The sequence below is a fragment of the Rhea pennata genome, chromosome 18, assembly GCF_028389875.1.
Source record: "Rhea pennata isolate bPtePen1 chromosome 18, bPtePen1.pri, whole genome shotgun sequence".
Classification (NCBI taxonomy): Eukaryota; Metazoa; Chordata; class Aves; order Rheiformes; family Rheidae; genus Rhea; species Rhea pennata.
Window position 1 is genome coordinate 5,998,425 of NC_084680.1, and position 19,284 is coordinate 6,017,708.

General features: G+C 44.2%; 1 protein-coding gene across 1 annotated transcript in view; it reads left to right on the forward strand.

The window, feature by feature from the left end:
* PAPPA (pappalysin 1) overlaps positions 1-18,416 on the forward strand; it is a 180,977-nt gene extending 162,561 nt beyond the window's left edge. The window contains exons 20-22 of the mRNA XM_062590886.1: positions 2,589-2,660; positions 6,476-6,574; positions 18,133-18,416. Coding sequence (XP_062446870.1) covers positions 2,589-2,660; positions 6,476-6,574; positions 18,133-18,240 — 279 coding nt within the window. The 3' untranslated portion in view covers positions 18,241-18,416. The remainder of the gene's footprint in view (positions 1-2,588; positions 2,661-6,475; positions 6,575-18,132) is intronic.
* The last annotated feature ends 868 nt before the right edge of the window (positions 18,417-19,284 follow it).

Below are 19,284 nucleotides of genomic sequence, written 5' to 3' on the forward strand. Positions count from 1 at the left end.
GAATTTAGCTGGGGTAGCCCTAATGGTCTCTGCTGCCAGAGGAATCATCCTAGGAGAGAGCAGAGTAACTGGGGCTAGAACACTGAGAGGCTTCTGCTCCAGCACTTTGAACAGGACCTAGAAATGACATCCTGCCAGGACAGATCACTGAGCAGAGGGTACTGTGAAATGCTCAACCTGCAGCAACATTTGGAGATTACTGTCAGGGCCTGGCTTAGGGCTAGTATGTAAGAAAGACTGGGAAAAATCCTACATCTGAGTTGTGCGCACATTCCTGTGCCAGACTGCGGTATTGTCTGTTTGAAGTATATATACTTTCTCTGCCTGGTGTGCTGTTACTGCCACCCAAATCCTTTTGGCACACCCTGACTCCACTGGGGAGGAGAAGAGGTGAGAGGTGTTCATGGTTGCATGTTCTCACTGATTATTTGCTTGGATCTGAAACCTTTCCTGGTAGCAAAGTGAATGTGCCACTGGTCCTGTGATTAATTTAGCACAAGGCAAGTTGGCATGCCTAGGCTATGGAGAGCGATCCAGGGCTGCTCTCCCTTCCCTGGGAGACTGTCCAGAAGAAGGCTGTTTAACCACTGGGATTTAAGATGACCTTGAGTGAGAGCACAGATGTGTGCTTTCCTAGGAGAGGACAGTCGTATAAGGGGAAGGACAAAACTCAATAGTTGCTGAGGTTTTAGCACTGGTAGGTTCAGCAAAATAGCCAGAAAATCTACTGTTGGGGATTCATCTTAACTTGGAAAGCTCCTTTTTTAAAAGCCTGTTCAAAGCTGCCCTTGCTTCTTGGACTGCCTTTGCCAGCAGCCTCATAGGCAGGTAGACAACAACATGGAAAGGTTTGGTGCATGCCAGGAGGATGTATCGACAAGGGTAGCTGTCTGACCATTCCAAGTGCTTAGTTTTTTCTGTTCGGTCAATGCCTTTTTAGGGCTATCATCTGGCTTATTGTGTTAGATCCAAACTCTCGCAGATATTCACATATATGAAGCTGTTTTATAAATATTGATGCTCTTTACCAGGGGAACATGAGAGACTCTTCAGCAATGCACTTTCTATCCTTATTGTTTGGCTAGGCTTGGGCATGGGAGGGAAAAGCCTGTTTTCTTTTCTCCGTTGGTTTAAGTCTTGGGTTCAAATGCTCTTGAATGGCTTCCTTTACTCTCCCCTTTCCTGGTCTGTTGACTGGCTTTGTTTATTTTGAAACCTAGAAAAATTTCCTTTCTTTTCCCTCTGAAGTGCAATAAACAGAAGAGAGAAAAAAATAACTTGCCATTTGTGGCAGGCAACAGCCTGGAAATCTCCAGCTGTCCGTCAAGAACGCACTACGGGAATGTCTGACACCACAGGGCCCCTGCACCTTGCAGCTTCCCTCTCGGGGGATAAACAACATCCTCCTCCCCCGGCCTCTTCTCTTCTCACACAGACGGGCCCTGTTGCAAGGCAGGTGGGGCAAGCTGGGCTTGACTAATAGTGGAAAATCCGAGAGCATCGGAAAGATAAACAGCCCAAGTCAGATAGTATAAAAGTCCTTTTTCTAGTGCACGCCAGGTAAGCCTCAAATGACAGAAACTGTAAAAACATGCTGAGGTTCCCCTGCAGATGGATTAAATTAGCCCTCAAATAAACAGGGGAAGGGATGGCTTGTGCGTCAGGTCTTCCCAAACATTAGTCCCTTCCTCTCCTAGGCCTCCATCCAACTCCTACCCCGGTCCTTTGGCAACTGCCCACAGGTTTGTCTTGCCCAACTGACCATTCTTGTTTTCTGTCTGTAGAAGATAACCCAAAATGAATGTTGTGCTGAATGTCACAATGAATGGTTGGGAGTCCCTTTACCTTGACATCGATGGTATTGAAGCACTTTCTCCACTAACTGCTCAAACTTTTTTAAAATCTGGGTTTCCACCTCTGTGGCCAAACAATGGCTGTCCTGGGTATGTCATCGCTGAGCAGGCTGGCATCTCATTTTTGCTCATAACAGGGCACTCCAGATTTTTTCCCATAGAATATCTGTAAGCATATTTGATACAGCAATTATTATAAAACTCATATAATGTAACAGAAAATGTTGTCCTTTTGGGGGTTGCTTTGAAGGAGTGTAGGGGAGGTTCTTCTATTTAAAATCTACAGGTTGGTGCAAAAATCTGAAGGGTCATCTTTAGTTTTCTCTGTCTTCAAGAAACACAGGTATGATGGGTTATAAAATAGAGCAGTGATTTGCAGCACCAAAAAAATCCCTAAATGAATTCCTAAAATATCACCCCCATACTCGAGAGCTAGACAGTGGACCTCTGCCTTTGCTTTTCCCTGCCACATTCCCCCACCATGAGTGAAATATTGGACATGACATTTTAGGAGAACCTTAAATATTATTTTAATCTCAAATGTTCTGTTATTGCAAGTGTCAAGTCCAACACTTCTTGTAAATACCTGGAGGACAGCCAGGTCCTGAGAACACAAGAGGTGTTAGGAACTGAACTTCATTGGTTAAGTACAGGAGAGCCATAGAAGCCAGCACACTGGCTTTCTAGACACTGATTTCTTTGTCATAACCTAGTTTTCTTTCTCTTCCCCTCTAGAGCGTTGTCTGCACGGCGGGACTCAAGTGGTACCCTCACCCTTCTCTGATTCATTGCGTCAAAGGCTGTGAGGTGAGCATTAGCATTCACTGAGATGGTCCATGCTTGCTCTCCTAGATATTAGGATAGTAATCACTGCAGTCATAATAGTTAAAAATGCTGTTTTTTCAAGATAGGCAAACAAGGTTTTGCCCTGACTAACTTATCAATTAAACTGTGATTTCCTGCATCAATTCTGATCCCCAGCAATGAGTTTGGGTGATTTTCCTAGACCGAAGACTGCTACAGAAATTGACTATGCTGTTCGGCAAAATTAGTTTACTTTCTTCAGCATTTGCAAGGATTTTGGAATTCCAGGGAAGCTGCAAAAATCATCAGTTGTTTGCCTTGATTTTGATATCTTTTTTTGAGGACCAATTCTTTCCAAGGACCACTAGGCTTTGGTGGGCAGATAAATTTGGGGAAAGTCAGAGGCAGAATGATACCACTGGATGGAGAATATGGCCAAACAGTGAGCAAATGAGCCGAACAGTGACCTGTCCCTCCACTATGCACCGCTGTCTAGCCTAGAAAAAACATCAGAAACATGTAGTTGCTTTTCAGTGGTGATAACACTTCTACAGTCTTATGTGTTATTTGCAGTAAGTAATTATTTTTCAGGATGCTATTTCTGCTGACAACAATCTTCGAAAAGTTTGAGAACTCTTAAAATGTTTTCAGTGCCTAAGCAGGCCATGAGCATCTCTTTCTGGGTCATGGCGCTCATTCGGTTTCCATCATGCCAACACTTTACTATCTCATCCCCATCTACAAATTAATCCTCATGACACTCAGAGCCCATTTTAGAAATAGGGAAACTCAGAAGGGTAGGTGAATGCTTTGGTTACATGGACAGGCTGTGGAAAAGCTGTGTTTTGAACCCAGCTCTTGAGACTTACTGCAGCACCTATTACACTCTCAGCACTCAGTAACCCAATTTTACAAGCACACTGAAGTAAGTTATTTGCCCAGAGTGGCAGAATATGGCACAGAACTCCTAAACCTGACACGAAATACTAGACCACATTGCTGTGCGGTGCGTGTTGTCTTAAAGTGAAAGACAGGTTTCCTTTGCATACAAATGTTGGGCTCAAGAGGATAATAACTCTCCAACAATGCAGTAGTTTCTGTCTAGTTGTTCCTTAAATGAAAAGCATTCTGCTGTCAGTGCTTCTAATGTCATAAGCCATCTCACACATTGCATTCATGCAGGCTGACTAGGTGCCCCTATTCTCCAAAGAGAGCTAAAATAACATCCAGGGACCATTAAGAAATGCCATTCAGGTGCTAATTCTCCATTGGGTATCCATTCTTCTGCTGTTTGAGGATAGTTGTTACTAAAGCAAACTTTGCAATGATGTAATAATTTACTAGAAGCCATTATTACTGACGTGCTTTTTCTCAGCATTTTCTTTCCTTCCATCATTGTTAATTGCCAGATCCTTCTGCATCAATAGAAACTTTCTTCTTTTCATCATTCATTCAGCAGTGTCACTGCATCACAATCTGTCATCTTGGAAAGCTTTACCCAGACAATTGATAATGGCCTCTAGCATCATTTTTAGATCATGATGCTTCCAGTATCCAAGAATGGGCCAGAGCTTGTTCTCTGGCATTAAGATTTCAGAAGATTTCAGTCTTTTAGTTATGGAAACAGGGAATAATAAGCCAGTAGGTCAATAACACTAGACCGTTAAGCTGATATAGTTCCTAATGTATTAATATCCTTAGCATTAGGAAGAGTTGCCTGAATAGAAGGCTCTAAGCAGGGCATTATTTTACTCTTGGCATTTATAGTGGTGACCCAGGCTGCTGCAGTGTGATTTTTTGTCGCTCCCTAGTGGCAGGAATAGAGGTTTATGAGTCAGATACATGCTTCCAGGCAGTTATCTTAGGTGTTTCATTAGAAAACTAGTGCCCCCTGGACTACCTATCTAGTCAGTGGAGAAAGCAAGGTTCCTCCAAACTCTTAAGACCACTAAGTTATGCATGAAGACCTCTACATATCACTGTCAACAACCAGTCCTCCAAGGTATTCCAGATGAGGATTTTGGTACCAAATTAGAGTATCTGTTATTTGTCTTGTTCTTCTCCTCCAAAGAATTGACTTACCTGATGTGTCAGTAGAAGTGAAAGGCATGTTCTTCCACAAGTTCCTGTTAGTAGTCTTCCAGTGTACATAGGTGTATGGCAGCGATACAGGGATGGAAAATTAAATGAAAACCCTTCTTGACAAGCAGGCACAGCCAGGCAATACCAGGGAAACGTGGAGAAGCCTATCCAAATGTCTTGGAAGGTTAAGCAAGATTTACGCTTTTGAAGATGACAAAGTTGGCATAAAAATACTTATCTATTATCTGTTTATAAATCATTTAATTATTAACGACACTGGAAGGGTCTTTGCAAGTCAGAGCCTTTGCCTACATAAATCAATCTATTTCTATGTAAGTAATGGAGCTAAGCCATTTTACAAGGATAGGATCCTCACCCTACAATTCTGATTTCCTTGTCATGATTTATAGTGTTTGCATGTAACTAAAAAAGTGAATCTTAATTAGTCAGTCAATTCCTCGTAGTCCTGCTCTGATCTGATGTTATCTTTATTGCCTTGATTTCCTACACCCTCACAGAAATATTTAAATCTGCAAAACATTAACAGTGAAAGCCTGCAGCTGCACTACTCCACTGGGTCCGTTTCAATATTGATGAGCGTGGCCATGGCTCTTTCTGGGGAAAGTGTGCCAATGTTCTCATTAATGGTTCTGGATGTATCTATCATCAGGAAATCTCTAGTACTGCAATTAGTGTAAAATTCTCCCAGGAAACCTCCACGAGCCTTCCAGCTCATTCTGCAAAGATGGCTTTTTGTAGGAACCTGGCATGACTGTGCAGAAAAAATGTATTTTCCAAAGAGCAGATAAAGTGGGAATGGTCCCATGAGCCTGTGAGTGTAAGAGGCATTAAGGAGAGATGACTGTGCTCTTTCCTCAGCATCCATTTTTCTGCTGCCTGGGTCTCATACCTGGCATAGTCCCTTCTTAGCATCAGGTGGAGGTTTGACTTCCAAGAAAGACTCACTGACCAAGAAGTTTTCAACATGTAATGAAAAATCAGAGTTCAACAAAATCTCAATCTGTGGCAAAGTGGAAGCCTTTTTCTTCAGAATCAGCATTGTTATTGAGATTTTATGCAGTAAATAGATTAGTGATCACACTTTGTTTTTCAAAAAGTGATTTATGATTTTTACTTAATAGCTCTCCACAACGTCCCTCTGAGTAATTGCCATTATCCCACCTCTGAGCTATGGAGCACAGGAGATTGTGGGTCATCAGCAGGTTCATGCACTGCTTGTCTGAGAATGAGAGCATGTGGTCCTTGTGCTGCACTCAGAGCACCTCCATTCTCTTCTTCATATGTTGTGTACTCTCATTGCTGACGCTTGTCGCATAGTTAGATGAACTACAGTAGGAAAGGCAGCTATTTTGCTGCTATACCTAATCTTGTCCCACTTTGTTTCTGAAGGTCAGCTGAAAATTGGCAAAAGGTGCCAATTTTTAGATGCCTTGATGCTGTCGCTGGGCCTAATCAAATCGATATTCCTGAGGCATCATCTTATGTGAGATGTAAAAAGCAGACAAAGGATCATTTATCTTCCTCTATCCCCGCGTTTTTTTTTCCTGTCTTCTTTGCAAGAAGAAGGGAATAATTATCTCTTACTTTTTGGAGCTGTTTGTCATGTTACAAGCCGTATTGCTCCTTCAAATCTTCATCATTTCCTTCGGACTTTGTATCATGGATTTTGTCCATGTCCATGTCCTCAGCCTTTTTCTGCTCTTTGATTTTTTTAGCCTTTCATGGGAGATAACTACTGTGACTCCATCAACAACCGAGCCTTCTGCAACTATGATGGTGGAGACTGCTGTGCCTCAACAGTCAAGACCAAAAAGGTATGTGTGCCTGTTCCTTTTTTGCCTATGAATTCCTTAGTGAGCGCAGCTTTGTGCCTTGGCAGATTTTATTTTTACTAGAACAGGGGATCCAAGATCTCAGAAGGATCTTCAGTGCAAAAGCATCAAGAGCAACAGGCATCAGCTCACAATAGGCACTGAGTTTCTGGTTCATTTAAGGTTCTCTTTTTGATAGTTTTGTGCATTTTCCATCTTAACTTGCCTTATGCACGTGCAAAGCAACTCCTTAAACACAGGAGTGAGATACGTTCATTCTTACTGCAAATAGTGCCCTAGATACTCTTTAGACAAAGGCTGGCTCCCTGCAAAACCCTGCTGCATGTTCCTCAGAAGAGGAACAGTGTCAGTGCTGCACCTACTGCTCAAGAGAACTGCACGGAAGCTCTAACAGTATATTGTTTGCCTGTCCTCAATGCTCAGAAAGGGAAACTGAAGATTAGGAGTCAATAGGAAAAGAAGAGAGAGCAAAACAAAAACACTGTAAATCTATATACGTAGATCCATGTATGCTCATGTGTGCGTGCCTTTCACACCGTCCGATCTCCCAAAGGATATGGTAGGGGTGCAGAGAAGGGCAGCAGAGCTGATTGGAGATATGGAATATCTTCTGTGCAAAGAGCCACCACAGAGATCAGGACTTGCAAAACTTGCAAAAGAGAGGGTGGACCTGGGTAGTGGTAGGAATTGACAAAATCATTATTTAATGCAGGGAAGATGCTAAGGGAAATAAAATACACTGTATCTTACAGAGCTGCAAGGGGGTAAAATGGAAACTACCTGGAAGCAGTTGCAAACAATTGAAAGAAAATGCTTATTCACACAAAGTGTATTTGAATAATAGAATTCATTGCCACAGAGTAATGAGACCAAAAATATATTTGAAATCAAAAAGAGAATAAGCACATTCAGGGAGGCTAGGTCCATCAGTGGCTTTTAAACACAATGATCTGGATGCAATTTCTGGCTCAGGAATGCTTAAACCATTGACTGCTTGACTCTGGGAGGTATACCAAGGAAAGGATCTCTCTACACATCACCATTTTTTTGTGTGTTTCTTTTAACACTCATTTCTGGCCAGTGTTAGATATCCTACAATGTTGATATACTGGAGTGATGGAGCTTGCAGCTTGAAGCAGTGCAATATTTCATATATTTCCACCCAGAGTAGATTTTGAACTTGGTTCTCGAAGACAAGAGAGAAAATTTTAGCCTCAAATATGGTTTCTTGCAAGGTCAAGGTCAAGGTTTCTTTTTCTTGGTTCAGCCAAATATCTCTTACCTGTACTGCGCTGTGGGCTTTCTCTGGCTTATCCAGAAACACTGGGGTAGGGACTTGAACATGTCTTGGCAAGTGGAAGGAGTTAATTTCTTCACTGTGTGGGATATGAGGGAAGAGGTAGCTTTCCTAACTCTGCCTTTTTGGAAACAATTAATCTCCATGTTACTGTGTTTGTTTTACAATGATTCCTGTGAACTGTGTGCTGGAAGGGAAGCAGTAGCAGGTGAACATCTGTGTTCCCCAAGAGTGGAGTATGGCATTGACAGCCCATAAAGTTCTCCCTGTTGTAATGAGACATAGGTCCAGAAATAACCACTTCAAAAATGAGCAGGGTCAGACAGCAGCTCATTTTTAGTATCGTCTCCAAGAAGAGAATCCCATCTCTGGCTGATTTTCCCATTCTGCCACCTCCTTGGGAAGAGCAGCCTAAGGGCTGCTGCAGGAGGTCTGCTCAGTTTGTTTACTCTTCTTTTCAGGCCCACAGGCAGTGGGGGCTGGCTGGAAGGGGTGAATGTAGAGCTAGAAGTGCCTGGTAGCTCAGCATGGCTTCGTCCTTCTCCTTCTACAACGCAGAGCCTTCAAAAGCAAGAATGGAAACTTTATGTCGCTGTGTCCAGGCTAGAGAGAGGGAGATGAAAAATCCCAAGAGGTGCCAAAGGAATGGAAGTGAGGTGGCGGAGAGGGGACTAACTAAAATTGGCCCCGTCAGGACAGGAGTTAAGAGCACAAGAGTCAGGAGGACAGTGTTGCTGGGGTGGAGACTGGACTCGGACATAAGGGATGTGGGTGCTGAATTGATGGGGAGAGAAATAGGATTAAGGCTTGGGAGCAGAATTTATTGCTGGGCAGGGAGTTGAGAGAATAAGATCTTCCAGATCTACCAGACCAGACATAGTCATGAATGCTTACCTGCAAGACTAGTCACACTCAAAATATCTGCAGCTTCACTGCCACCCGGAAATGAAGTGGCCACCCAAGAGGGTGGACATGTTCTGTAGCCCAGTCAGGTACTGGTCTCTGCTGAAACAGCCTGATGCAAATGACAAAGGGTTCAGAGAGAGGCAGCTGCTCAGCGCTGAACAGTGCGCTCATAAGGAGCAAGAAAACCATCTTCTCCTTTGGCCTCCATTAGCGAGATGGCTAATTCCCAGTTTATTAAATATATAGGGTGATGGAGGGGGACAATAACCTGGTAGCGGGGACTGGGGCGCGGTGTAAAAGCTGCGGAGGGAAACGGCCTGGCGAGGAAGGCAGCATCTCCGCTGCAGTTCGGAGGGGCCGGCACCTGCCGCAGGCGCGATCCAGACGCTCGGCCACGGGGACGCGGGCTCCCGGCCCCGCAAGTCATTTTCCTGTCGGGAGGCCTTGGACTGGAGAACAGATTGGAGGCACAGCTATTCAAATGTAGCCGTGCCTTTGAAGAGCTTTATGAGTGGAATGTTAAAGGAGATATTCCAAAGGGAAAAACAATGAAAGGTGAGAGAAAAGGGAGCTGAATAAAAATACTCCGCATACCAAATCCTTCCAGCACAATTTGCCACCTACTTAAAAAGGCATGGTTTTAAAATACACATTGGGTGTAAAAGCCAAAAACCTGGAGGAGACATAAGGAGGGGCAAGTCCAACTCTGTTAATTCCAATACCAGATGAGGATGTATTTTCATATGGTTGTAGAAAGAGCGAGACACATGAAAGAGGCTGTGTTGCTCCTTCTCTTTCAGGGTTACACGCTATGTGGTAGATGTGTCAGTCTTTTAAAGCCCCTGCAAGTTTACCCATAAATGTCTAACATTTAGGCAACACCTGTTTTTCTGCCATAGTGTCACAGGACGTTTTACAAGCTTTAGATTTATCATCTTTTCACCATTGCAGCCATTGCTGAGGTGACACATGGTTCGCATTTAACAGAACATAGCAACTCCGCACCTTATTTTAGGAAAGGACTGAAGATTAACATTGTATCATTTGAAGATTCAGGAGTTAACAGTCAAGTAAGAGCTGACTTCAGATCTTTAATGTCCACAAACTGTCAAGACCTAAGTTTCACTGCATTCCCACAACCCTTCCAAAAGCACTCCCAGCTGCACACGGTGCTGTGAACCAGGCTCCGTGCAAATGAAAGATTCAACCAATATGCACTTTACTCACTTTAAAGATTCAGCCAGTATTCACCCCCGACTTAATGTGAGATTTTGCACGCTCCTGTTTTACTGGCCTGCTAATGCACAGGAGCCTCTCTGTGTGGCATACAGCAGACCACATTTTGCCTTTGCAGATGAGCATTAGCAACAAATGACCTTATGCGTTTCTGCACTGAGAGAGGAGCAGAGCTGTGTGACTTATCTGACCAATCACAGACTCATCAGCGCTGCTACTTAGATAGGAAATAATGAGTATTTGCCCTGAACTATTCACAGTCCCCGGAAGCTTAAAAGAAATCATTAAAGACCTTCTTTGAATGCTACGAATGGCAGTGAATAAATTTAGATATATTCTGTGCATAAATTTGAGGCTATTGCAGTCAGCAAGTGGGAAAGGGAGGCATTCATCAGCTTAATTCTTTGTTGTGCATTAATTGAGCAGTGTCCCAGTGCAGCAGGCGAGAACCTGGGACTGGCTCAGAGACAAGGGCCACCAAAGGAAGCAGAGACCCCATGTCTTGCAGCCCCTGTTGGACCCAGCCCCTTGGTGCTGAGGAGGCAGCCACAAGGATGTTTGGCCATATTGGGGAACAGCGTAAGGGCAGCACAGTTTGCATTCAGGGGGAGGAGGAAGGGGCTGTGCTGCCTTGCAGCTTGCCCTGTGCATGGCCCAGGAGCAGCTCTGAGAGATGGGAAGGCTGCTGCTGTCCAAGCCTCCAAGGGAGAGAAGGCTTCTGTTGTGTATCTAGAGGGGATAAAGTCTTCCGTGAAGGACAAAACAAAATCCCATCTCCTTTTAATCTTTGTATCCTCCTGACCCAGCACAGGTTGCCAGCTCTCTTCTGCCTGGCTGCTCTGGGAAGCTGCTTTATGCTTTGTATCTTGCAGTAGATAAAAGAAGATACTGTTCTTCAAAACATTAAATATATGACATTGTTAAATTGAGAAAAATAAATAACCTGAGAATAACTAGCTGTCTTTAGGCTGGAGGCTGTCTGCGAGGAATTCCTGGGATGTGTGATGCTCCAAAGAGAACATTTATTGCTACTTCTTTCCTATTAGTTTCAGGAGCTCTTCTCCCCGATCACTGTTCTCCTTCAGTTCTTTTCTCTTTCCCTTCCTTTGTGCAAGTTTCCCCTTTCTGGACAAGGCTGCCTAAAAAGACCTCAAAGAAATCAGAAATATTTCTCTTTAGGCTCCGCTTGTGTACTTTGTTCCTAACTAGGATCAGACTAGATTTGCTTAGTTGAAGATCCTGCAGCCTGGTCCCTGCCGCTTGTTTAAGCAAATTTAAGTCCACAGAATGTGCTGTTTTAAAATTTCTCAACCTGAACCACTCAAAAGGCCAAACTCTCATCTCCCTTAACTCTCTTTTTCTTTTTCATCATGTAAGGAGTAAACCTATTGCCTCCCTGGGGAAAACCTGTCTCATTCAGTTTCATCACTCAGGTTTTGCCCCAGCCCTATAGCACTTACTAAAAAAGAAAAGTCATCCTGGTAAAAACTCCCATCTAAAATGCTGCCCCTTCAGCCTCTTGACATTTCTGTCCAACACCTTGGAGAGGAAAAACAGCAAGTGCCTCAGCGGAAAACAAATGAGGCCTTGCAGGAGATAGAGAACTGTGTGGGATTCATCCAAAGCTTTGCTTATCTAAAAGATATGCAACTTATCAAAACCTCTTCAGAGACTTTAAGGTCTAGAATTCAAGGCCTAAAGAAAGGAGCTTTGAACTGACGGACTGCTGCTGGCTCCAGCAGGGATTTCCAAAGACTGTCCCTCTCTCCCCAGAAAGGGAGTCCGCTGCAATTTGATCCGTAAGAAAAGAGAAAAAACAACCTTTTGGTATTTTGGAGAAATTTCTGCCTTCTGCCAGCTCTCTCTGCAACACAGACCTGGCCCGGGGAATTTCAGGTCTTACTCTGTGGGCAGGACACGGTTTTGAGGCAGTTCACACAATTAGCAGCCTAACTGATCACTCTGGCAGAGGAAATTATGCTTATCCAGAAGAACTGATGTGCCTGACGTGATGCTGCTCTGAACAACTTGCATGTCCCCAGCTGGGTGCGTTTTTCAGCCATATAATTAGCTAGAGAGATGCAGTGAATGGTGGGTGAGCACAGAGGAAGGAAGGCTGGAATAAGAAGTGTTGCTTCATGTGTTTGGAAGTGGCTCAGCATTAATGTGTGCTCCAAGCATGCTGTTTCACCCAGGCATTTGGGTGAACTCACTTACCATGATTTCTTGGTCACAGTGTGAGTGGCTAGCTCTTTGCCATGTGAGGAGCGTTTTCAGTCATGGTTAGCTGGGATGGGAGCTTATTTTGGGGCTCAGAGCTGGTTTCACAACAGCTCGGGGAGGCTTTCCAGGCGGTGATAAATTAAAAGCAGTGATGGTAGTAGCACATGTTGCCTATCCTGAGAGAACATTCTTGGCTTCAAGGGACATGGGGCTTCCCACAACATACAACGTTCCCAGGGGAAGTGCTAGTGGAGGGTGTTTGCTTAGTTATCCGACCTCACTTCATTAGCAAGTGTTACAAAAAACAGTGAACAAACCTTCCCTGCTACACCACCAGCTATTTGGCCTCTGGGTGGTCTGTCTGCTATTAAATCTTTGGCGATTATTTAGGCTAATTACATTCATGTTTGCACAATCAGTAGCACACGGATAGGAAGCACAGCTGATTGCTGAGCAACTGAGCTCTGCTTGCTTTCGCGCCCCGTGTGGTTTGGCAAACGGGCTCCCTCGCTCAGCTCAGCCCCTTGGTTGTCAGAGCTCAGCGTGCAGGCGGGGATGCAGGGATGCAGCGCTGAGCTCCCGATGTAGGCGGGCTTCTGCGGGGATTTCCCTGGGATCGCTGCTGGCTTCACGCCATCGTCGTTCCACCAATTTTGGTGGAGTTGCTCCTGATTTATACCCAACTGAAAGCAAGAAGAGTCAGGCCTGTTGACTTCAGTTGAGCAACATCTTACTGCACTAGCATATGAGAGACTGCATCCAGGCCTGCTAACTTCAATGGGAGAATGCCCAGTTTAAGGCAGTGCAAATAGCAAAATATAAGCTTTCAAAACCATATGGACTGGATGGAAACAGGATGGTCTATGAGCTTCATTGTAGCTTTTCCCAGGACCTCTGAAGCAATGACCTAGATGTGGTGTGAACCCTGCATACCAGCCAAAGAGTTAAAAGGGGGCTCTTTCTTGTTTCGTTATCTGAGTGTAACCCCTGTGACCTAAATGCCAAAAACCACTGGAAAGAACCTTACAAGATGCGTTTTGTCCCACAAAGGCCTTGTCAGGGAACAAAATACTCCCTGGTGTTTGAACTGTGAGGGTCTTGGGAGGCGAGGGCCTGAGACACTCAGTGCAGACTGCCATGCTTATCTTGACACAGTGCGTTTGCCCACAGAGGGTCTGTCTGCAGCGGGTTCTTCATATTTCCAGTTATTCTTGTCTGGGAGATTTCGCAGACACTTCAGCTGAAATCTAACAACTGGCTATTTCCCAACACTTTGCACCCCTCCTCTCCAACTTCCCTCCTTCTTCCAAGCCATGCCTTTCCCCCTGGGCCCAATTCTGCTCGCAGAATTGGCGCCACCGTGAACCAGCAGCAAATGTGCTGCCAAATGAGCACAACAGTCAGGTCAACCTGCTGCAAGTATGAAAGGGATGAGATGCAGCCCTTTATGTATAACTGTTCTCCCATTCCTCCCTGTACCTGTTTGGGATTTCTCGTGTCAATGTTGCCATCAGTTTCTTACAGCCTAGTCTTTCATAGCAGTTCCCAGGGATCTGTCTCTGGATATCACCAGTCTCTTGCTCTGGCTCTAGATAGGTGTCTTGTAATGAGGATTCATGGCCTCTGAGTCATTTCATGACCTGGATCCCCGTTCGGCATCAGTCTGTCATATTGCTGTCCTGGTTCCCATAGCCTGGAGCATGCTTTCAAGATTGAATGCCTCCCTGTTTCCAAGTGGAAGCTTGATTTTTTTCTGTGGTCTCACCATATGATATGGGAGAGGATGCTTGGGGCTCTCACGTCTTTGTCACTGATAAGAATGTGAGTTCATACACTGCACTGCGTGAGTAGCAAGTTGGTCAAGTTGGAGGTTGCTCAGGCCTCCTGCGTGTGACGTAGTAGGCATTGGCATTTGTAGTTACGCCACCAATGCAGTCTGCACTGCCATGGTGGCCTGGCATGTGGAGCGATGTGACCAGAGCGCTGGGAAAAATTCACTGGGTTGTATTAAGAGAGCAGGAAAAGTCCAGATCTTTCTTCTCAGCCTCCCACCCAACCCATAAGCCCTGCCTAGCGCAAGTAGCCCTTTAAACTGAAGGCAAGGAGTGCTGTACAGCGTACGCCTGAGAGTAATAGACCCGCTTTAAGCTGTGCCTATTTAGGGCATTCGTCTTGAAAACAGGCCTGTGGTCTGGTATGGCTGAGGTGTGATCCACATTTCCCAAGTGCAGTGTAGTCGCAAGCTGTGGCTTGGTTTCTGGTTCATCCCCAGGATGCAGGGGTGGGTGTGTGTAGGCAGGTAAAGCTGTGTGCTTTGGTTCTGCCTTTCTCAGCCTATTTTAGGTAGTCTGTGGAGACAATATCCTTCTGTTTCACCAAAGTGCTGAGCCCTGCCCTAAGTTTAGTTTTTAGCTTTTTCTTTTTCTGCCTGTACAACTAGATATTAGCCATGTTTTTCACAAGGGGACATGTAGGGGATACACAGATCTTGGCAGGTAAAAGAAAAAAGAGCTAATTCTTTAATATTTGTTTTACAATGGGTGTATCTGGAATTTTCAGTGCAGTGCTCATTCTGTTAATGATTTGGACTTCTATAGACCTATTTAAAAAGAAAAGAAGCAGTAAATCTTGGAGTATGTATCTCTCAGTGCCACACCAAAATTGGCCATCACTCAGAAAAACGTTTGGTATTTATTATTATTTCTAATAATATTCTAATTTTTATTCTAATAATATTCTTTATTCATGACTCTGTACTCCATAGGGCTATCACTGTACAAGCCCAAGACAAAAAATTGACATTATTCTAAGGATTATAGGGTCAGCTCCTTTTTAGGTTTCTCTGAGTTAGGTACTTTTGACAATTCGAATACATGCTGTGTATGGGTTAGAGTCCCTAAGTACAGGTGGAGAACAGGTCCTGGGGATCTCAAATGTATATTTGTTATAGCTGTTATTTAAAATGGAAACCCTGTATTACTGCTGAGTGTTTATAGAATTTTATCGTGTCTAATTTGACTGTAGATGTGCTCATTACCTATAGAAATCTCTGCCTTGTCACACAAAAGCAAATTAATCTCTAGAACTCACTGCCATAAAACAAAGCATTTCATTTAGCTGGACAACATTACTGAAAAGATTAAATTGCTTACAAAAATCTTTAAGGCATATAAGGTGAGTAAGGCTAATCTGATCGGGAAGAAACCCTCTAACAGTCAGGCTCTTCCACTGCCCACTGCTGTGACAGCTGCTGACACATGGAGCTTTCTCCTGTCGGGGCCATGACATTGCCATAGTAGGATGCTTCTTTTTTTTTTTTTTTTTTTTTTTTTCCTGTCCAGAATCTCTTATTAGGACACCAGAGGGTTTCTTGTGGACAACACACGGGAAGATATTTCTTCTCTAGTTGCTCCGTCTCCACAGAAATTCGTGCATTGTAGTGGCAATCTATTCTTTTATGCTCCCGTTTTGTTCAGGTTGCTTCAGGGCTGAGCATGCACTTAGAATGATTTCTAAGAAAGGGAAGGGGAAAATGAGGGATTAATAAGGAGAAGTGAGAGGAGAAGGAGTGATGAAGGCAGATCACTCCAAGACAACATCAAAAGTAGGCCAGTTGGGGTTTCCAAGGTCACTATTTCAGCACACCCTCCCAGAGTAGGTTAGGGGAATGAGAGCTGGTAGTTTGGAGGCGCTGTCATACAGGGCTCCCACTCTTGACTCTGTCATTCTCACAGATGATATGTTTGCATTTATGGCATCTCCATGCTAGCAAGAAATAGCACTATCCCCCTTGTGCATGGCGAGTAGCAGAGACAAAGAGCGGTAGGATAGTCACAGCTAATTTTAGGCACTTTGTTGTAGTCTTACATCCAGCCAGTAGCTTCATTGTACTACAGGGAGGATATTTTGATCGAACCTATTGCCAAATTGAGATTGAACTGAATAGTTTAGGATAAGAAATAAAAGTGGGGAGTGTGCAGGAAAACCACAGATGTATTGAAATGTTTGGTTTTGGCTTTTTGTAAAGGAGCTCAACTGAACACATTTCATTTCAAGATATAATTTTGCTTTAAAATTACGCTTTTTATTCATATGTCCTGGTGGGAGAGGTCAAACCTGAACTATATCAAGTAATTTAAACCAAAATGCTCCTTCTACATTCAACAAAAAAGTCCATTTCTTCTATCTATCAAAATGTTTTTTCTCTCCAGTATTTCAATTCCATCATTAAACAATCCCTCCCCAGCCTTCTCCCCAAACCCTCTTGTTAACAGACTCTATTTTCCTATCTAAGAATACTCATAGCACTATTATATGGGACAGTTCTGCTTTGGCTGGATTAGGGTCGGTCAAAGGATTTGTGCAATTGTTTTGTGCAATTTCTAAAACTTTACTTTAGCTTCCAGTTATTTGAATTGATTTGCTTTTAGCTTCTTGGAATATCCCCTTTACAACCGCCACATTTGCACAAATGTAAATCCAGATTACTCACTGGTTGGTTATTTAGCTTGTAAGTCACCAAGGCTGTGGCACTGTGTTTTACCTGGAGGGTCAGATCTTCTGGGAATATAGTCAAAAGTAGTGGGAGGAGGCTCTCCAAACCCTGATTTGGTGATGAGTGTTGGCTATTTAATGTCTCTGACTGTCAGCGTGTCCCTGCCTTAGGCTCCCCAGTTGTGAAATAAAGATACACACCCCCTCTATCCCGTTCTTGTGTGTGTCAGTAGAAAGGCATGCTGTAGATGGACATGCAGGCACACGTGTGGAAGGTCTAGGTGGAAATGGCAACTATGTGTTCATAAACAGTGCTTGGTCCACATTCCTAGATGTGCTGTTGATGATACATAGGGAATAGACAGACCCAGGCTTCAGGGCCTGGAGAAAAGTGTTTATGAAAGAGAGAGCAAACATGTGGCAGCAAAGCCAAGTGAAGCAGACTGAGTGCGCGCGTGCAGCACTCACTGGGAACATTTGAACAGGTTGTGGCATTGTTTTGGAAGGAGTGTAAAGGAGGGGAATGAGGTCATTTGCTCAGTCTGTGCAGATGGGAGAAATTGTTGGGAATTCACTTCAGGGCAAGCAAGACACTCTTCCACCCCCACCCTCTTTTCTTTATGTAAATATCATGATGCAATAGGCCAAAATCAACGCTAGCCAGGCACTGCAGGCTATTGTTTCAGCTCCTTCTCACGCTTCTGTAGAGAGATCACGGTCAGATTTTATCTGCCCATAGCCAAGCCTCTCACTTGCATTCCTTCACGGTTCCCCAGTACCCGTTAGCTGGATCTCTTGACCTTCACCACAACAGGTATTTAAAGTAGTGTTTCTGCCGGACTGCAGTCCAGCTGATCTGTTAGGTAGTGTGATGGATTCAGTTCGTGGCCCAAGGAGTTGATACTAAGGATATTCAAAACTGAATGCACAAATGGGCTTAGGCACAGCAGCATTTACTTTTGTAGTACCTGAGCCATAGGGTCCTACTGCAGAAAGCATAGTTTTTCAGAAGTTGGGAGCATAATGAGATCCAAGCATAGTGGTAACTGCTGCACAAAGCCCCAGGGTTGCCAAGAAGACCACCTCTCCTCAGACAACTCTGTTCATGATGTGAGCTGTTGAGAGAGGATCTGTTGACCGGTAACTGAATGAGCTGAACAGTCTCCTCTACACTTTTCACAACCTCTCTAACAGACAGATAGTTTATTTGAAGTCTCAGTATGCCAATACAGCATAAAAATAAAGCACTGTAAGAAATAATGCAGCTGTAGACTCCAGCTGATCTCTGAAGATATCACTCCAGAGATCTGATTTATTCTTCAGGGTGCTATAGTAAGGTAAGTTTCCTCCTTCATGTCTTTGTATCTTTGATTTCCTTCCCCAGGTTACTCCCTTCCCTATGTCCTGTGACCTACAAGGAGAGTGTGCTTGCCGGGACCCCAATGCCCAAGAGCACAATCAAAAAGACCTCCGTGGCTTCAGTCTTGGGTAATGCCAAGCAACTTGGAAAGGAAGACCACACTGCTCAAGGCAGGCTAGGAGAGACACCACATCCCTTTTGGTATCGTTTTTAACATTTAGCTGCTCAACTGGATGGCATTTCTGCACCAGGGACCCTTAGAATTCAACCAGTCTGCCTTTAATTTTTGTCCAAGGAGAACTCAAAGTAGGGGTTTATGTATTAACTATATCTTAAATAGTGATGACAAGAAACAAACAACCAAGATTCAAGTCAAGAAGACTTCTATGTATCAAAACAGCATGTTATGCCCACCTAATTTGAACAGTTTGTATTTAGATTTAAGGCAAGAAACAAGCTATTTATGTACACATATTTATAGAAGTAAGTAGGGAAAGAAAGAAAGAGTGAGAGATTATGATCGATGCAGAAAGACTTTCCCCTCTCAGCACTCACAACTTAGACCATTCATGGAAGAGGCTGTGCTCCTGGAGGACTCCAGGCTGAGCCTTTTCTGATGCTGAATGCCAAGGTATCTCATGCTTGAGGCACTGAGGTTGGGGTGGGTAATCCACAGGGCTGTGCCTCTTGGCAAGTGACTTGCCAGATGCCCAGCTAGATTGAAACATGGAATGCATCTGCTCCTCACAGGAATGCTACTTCCAGCCAGGGAGCTCAGCAGACTGCAGTGACCTTTCTGTACAGCTCCTCCTTCTCCCCCTGCCCTCAAAAAGCAGACAAAAAGCCCCCCCCCGTAGCCTGCCCAGAAACTGTAGGGCTTCTGGGGCATTTTTGTGCTGAGATGGGCAGGTGGTCCTGTGTTGGAGTCAGGGAGTGGAGAGTCTAAGGACTGGCATCGAGGAACATGGATAGTTGCTTCTGAGGAACAGAGAGGGTAACTCAACCCCCACACTTGTCATTTGAGCATATCTGCTGCTGCTACTCCTGCTGCTATGTCCCATACAACTAGTTTCCTTACTGTGTCAGGACAGGGTGAAAACAACCCCAAGCAACCAAACAGTCTGCCTTAAAGCTTACCTACAACCTGCCTTTCAAACCCTCTGGTCTCTTCCTCAG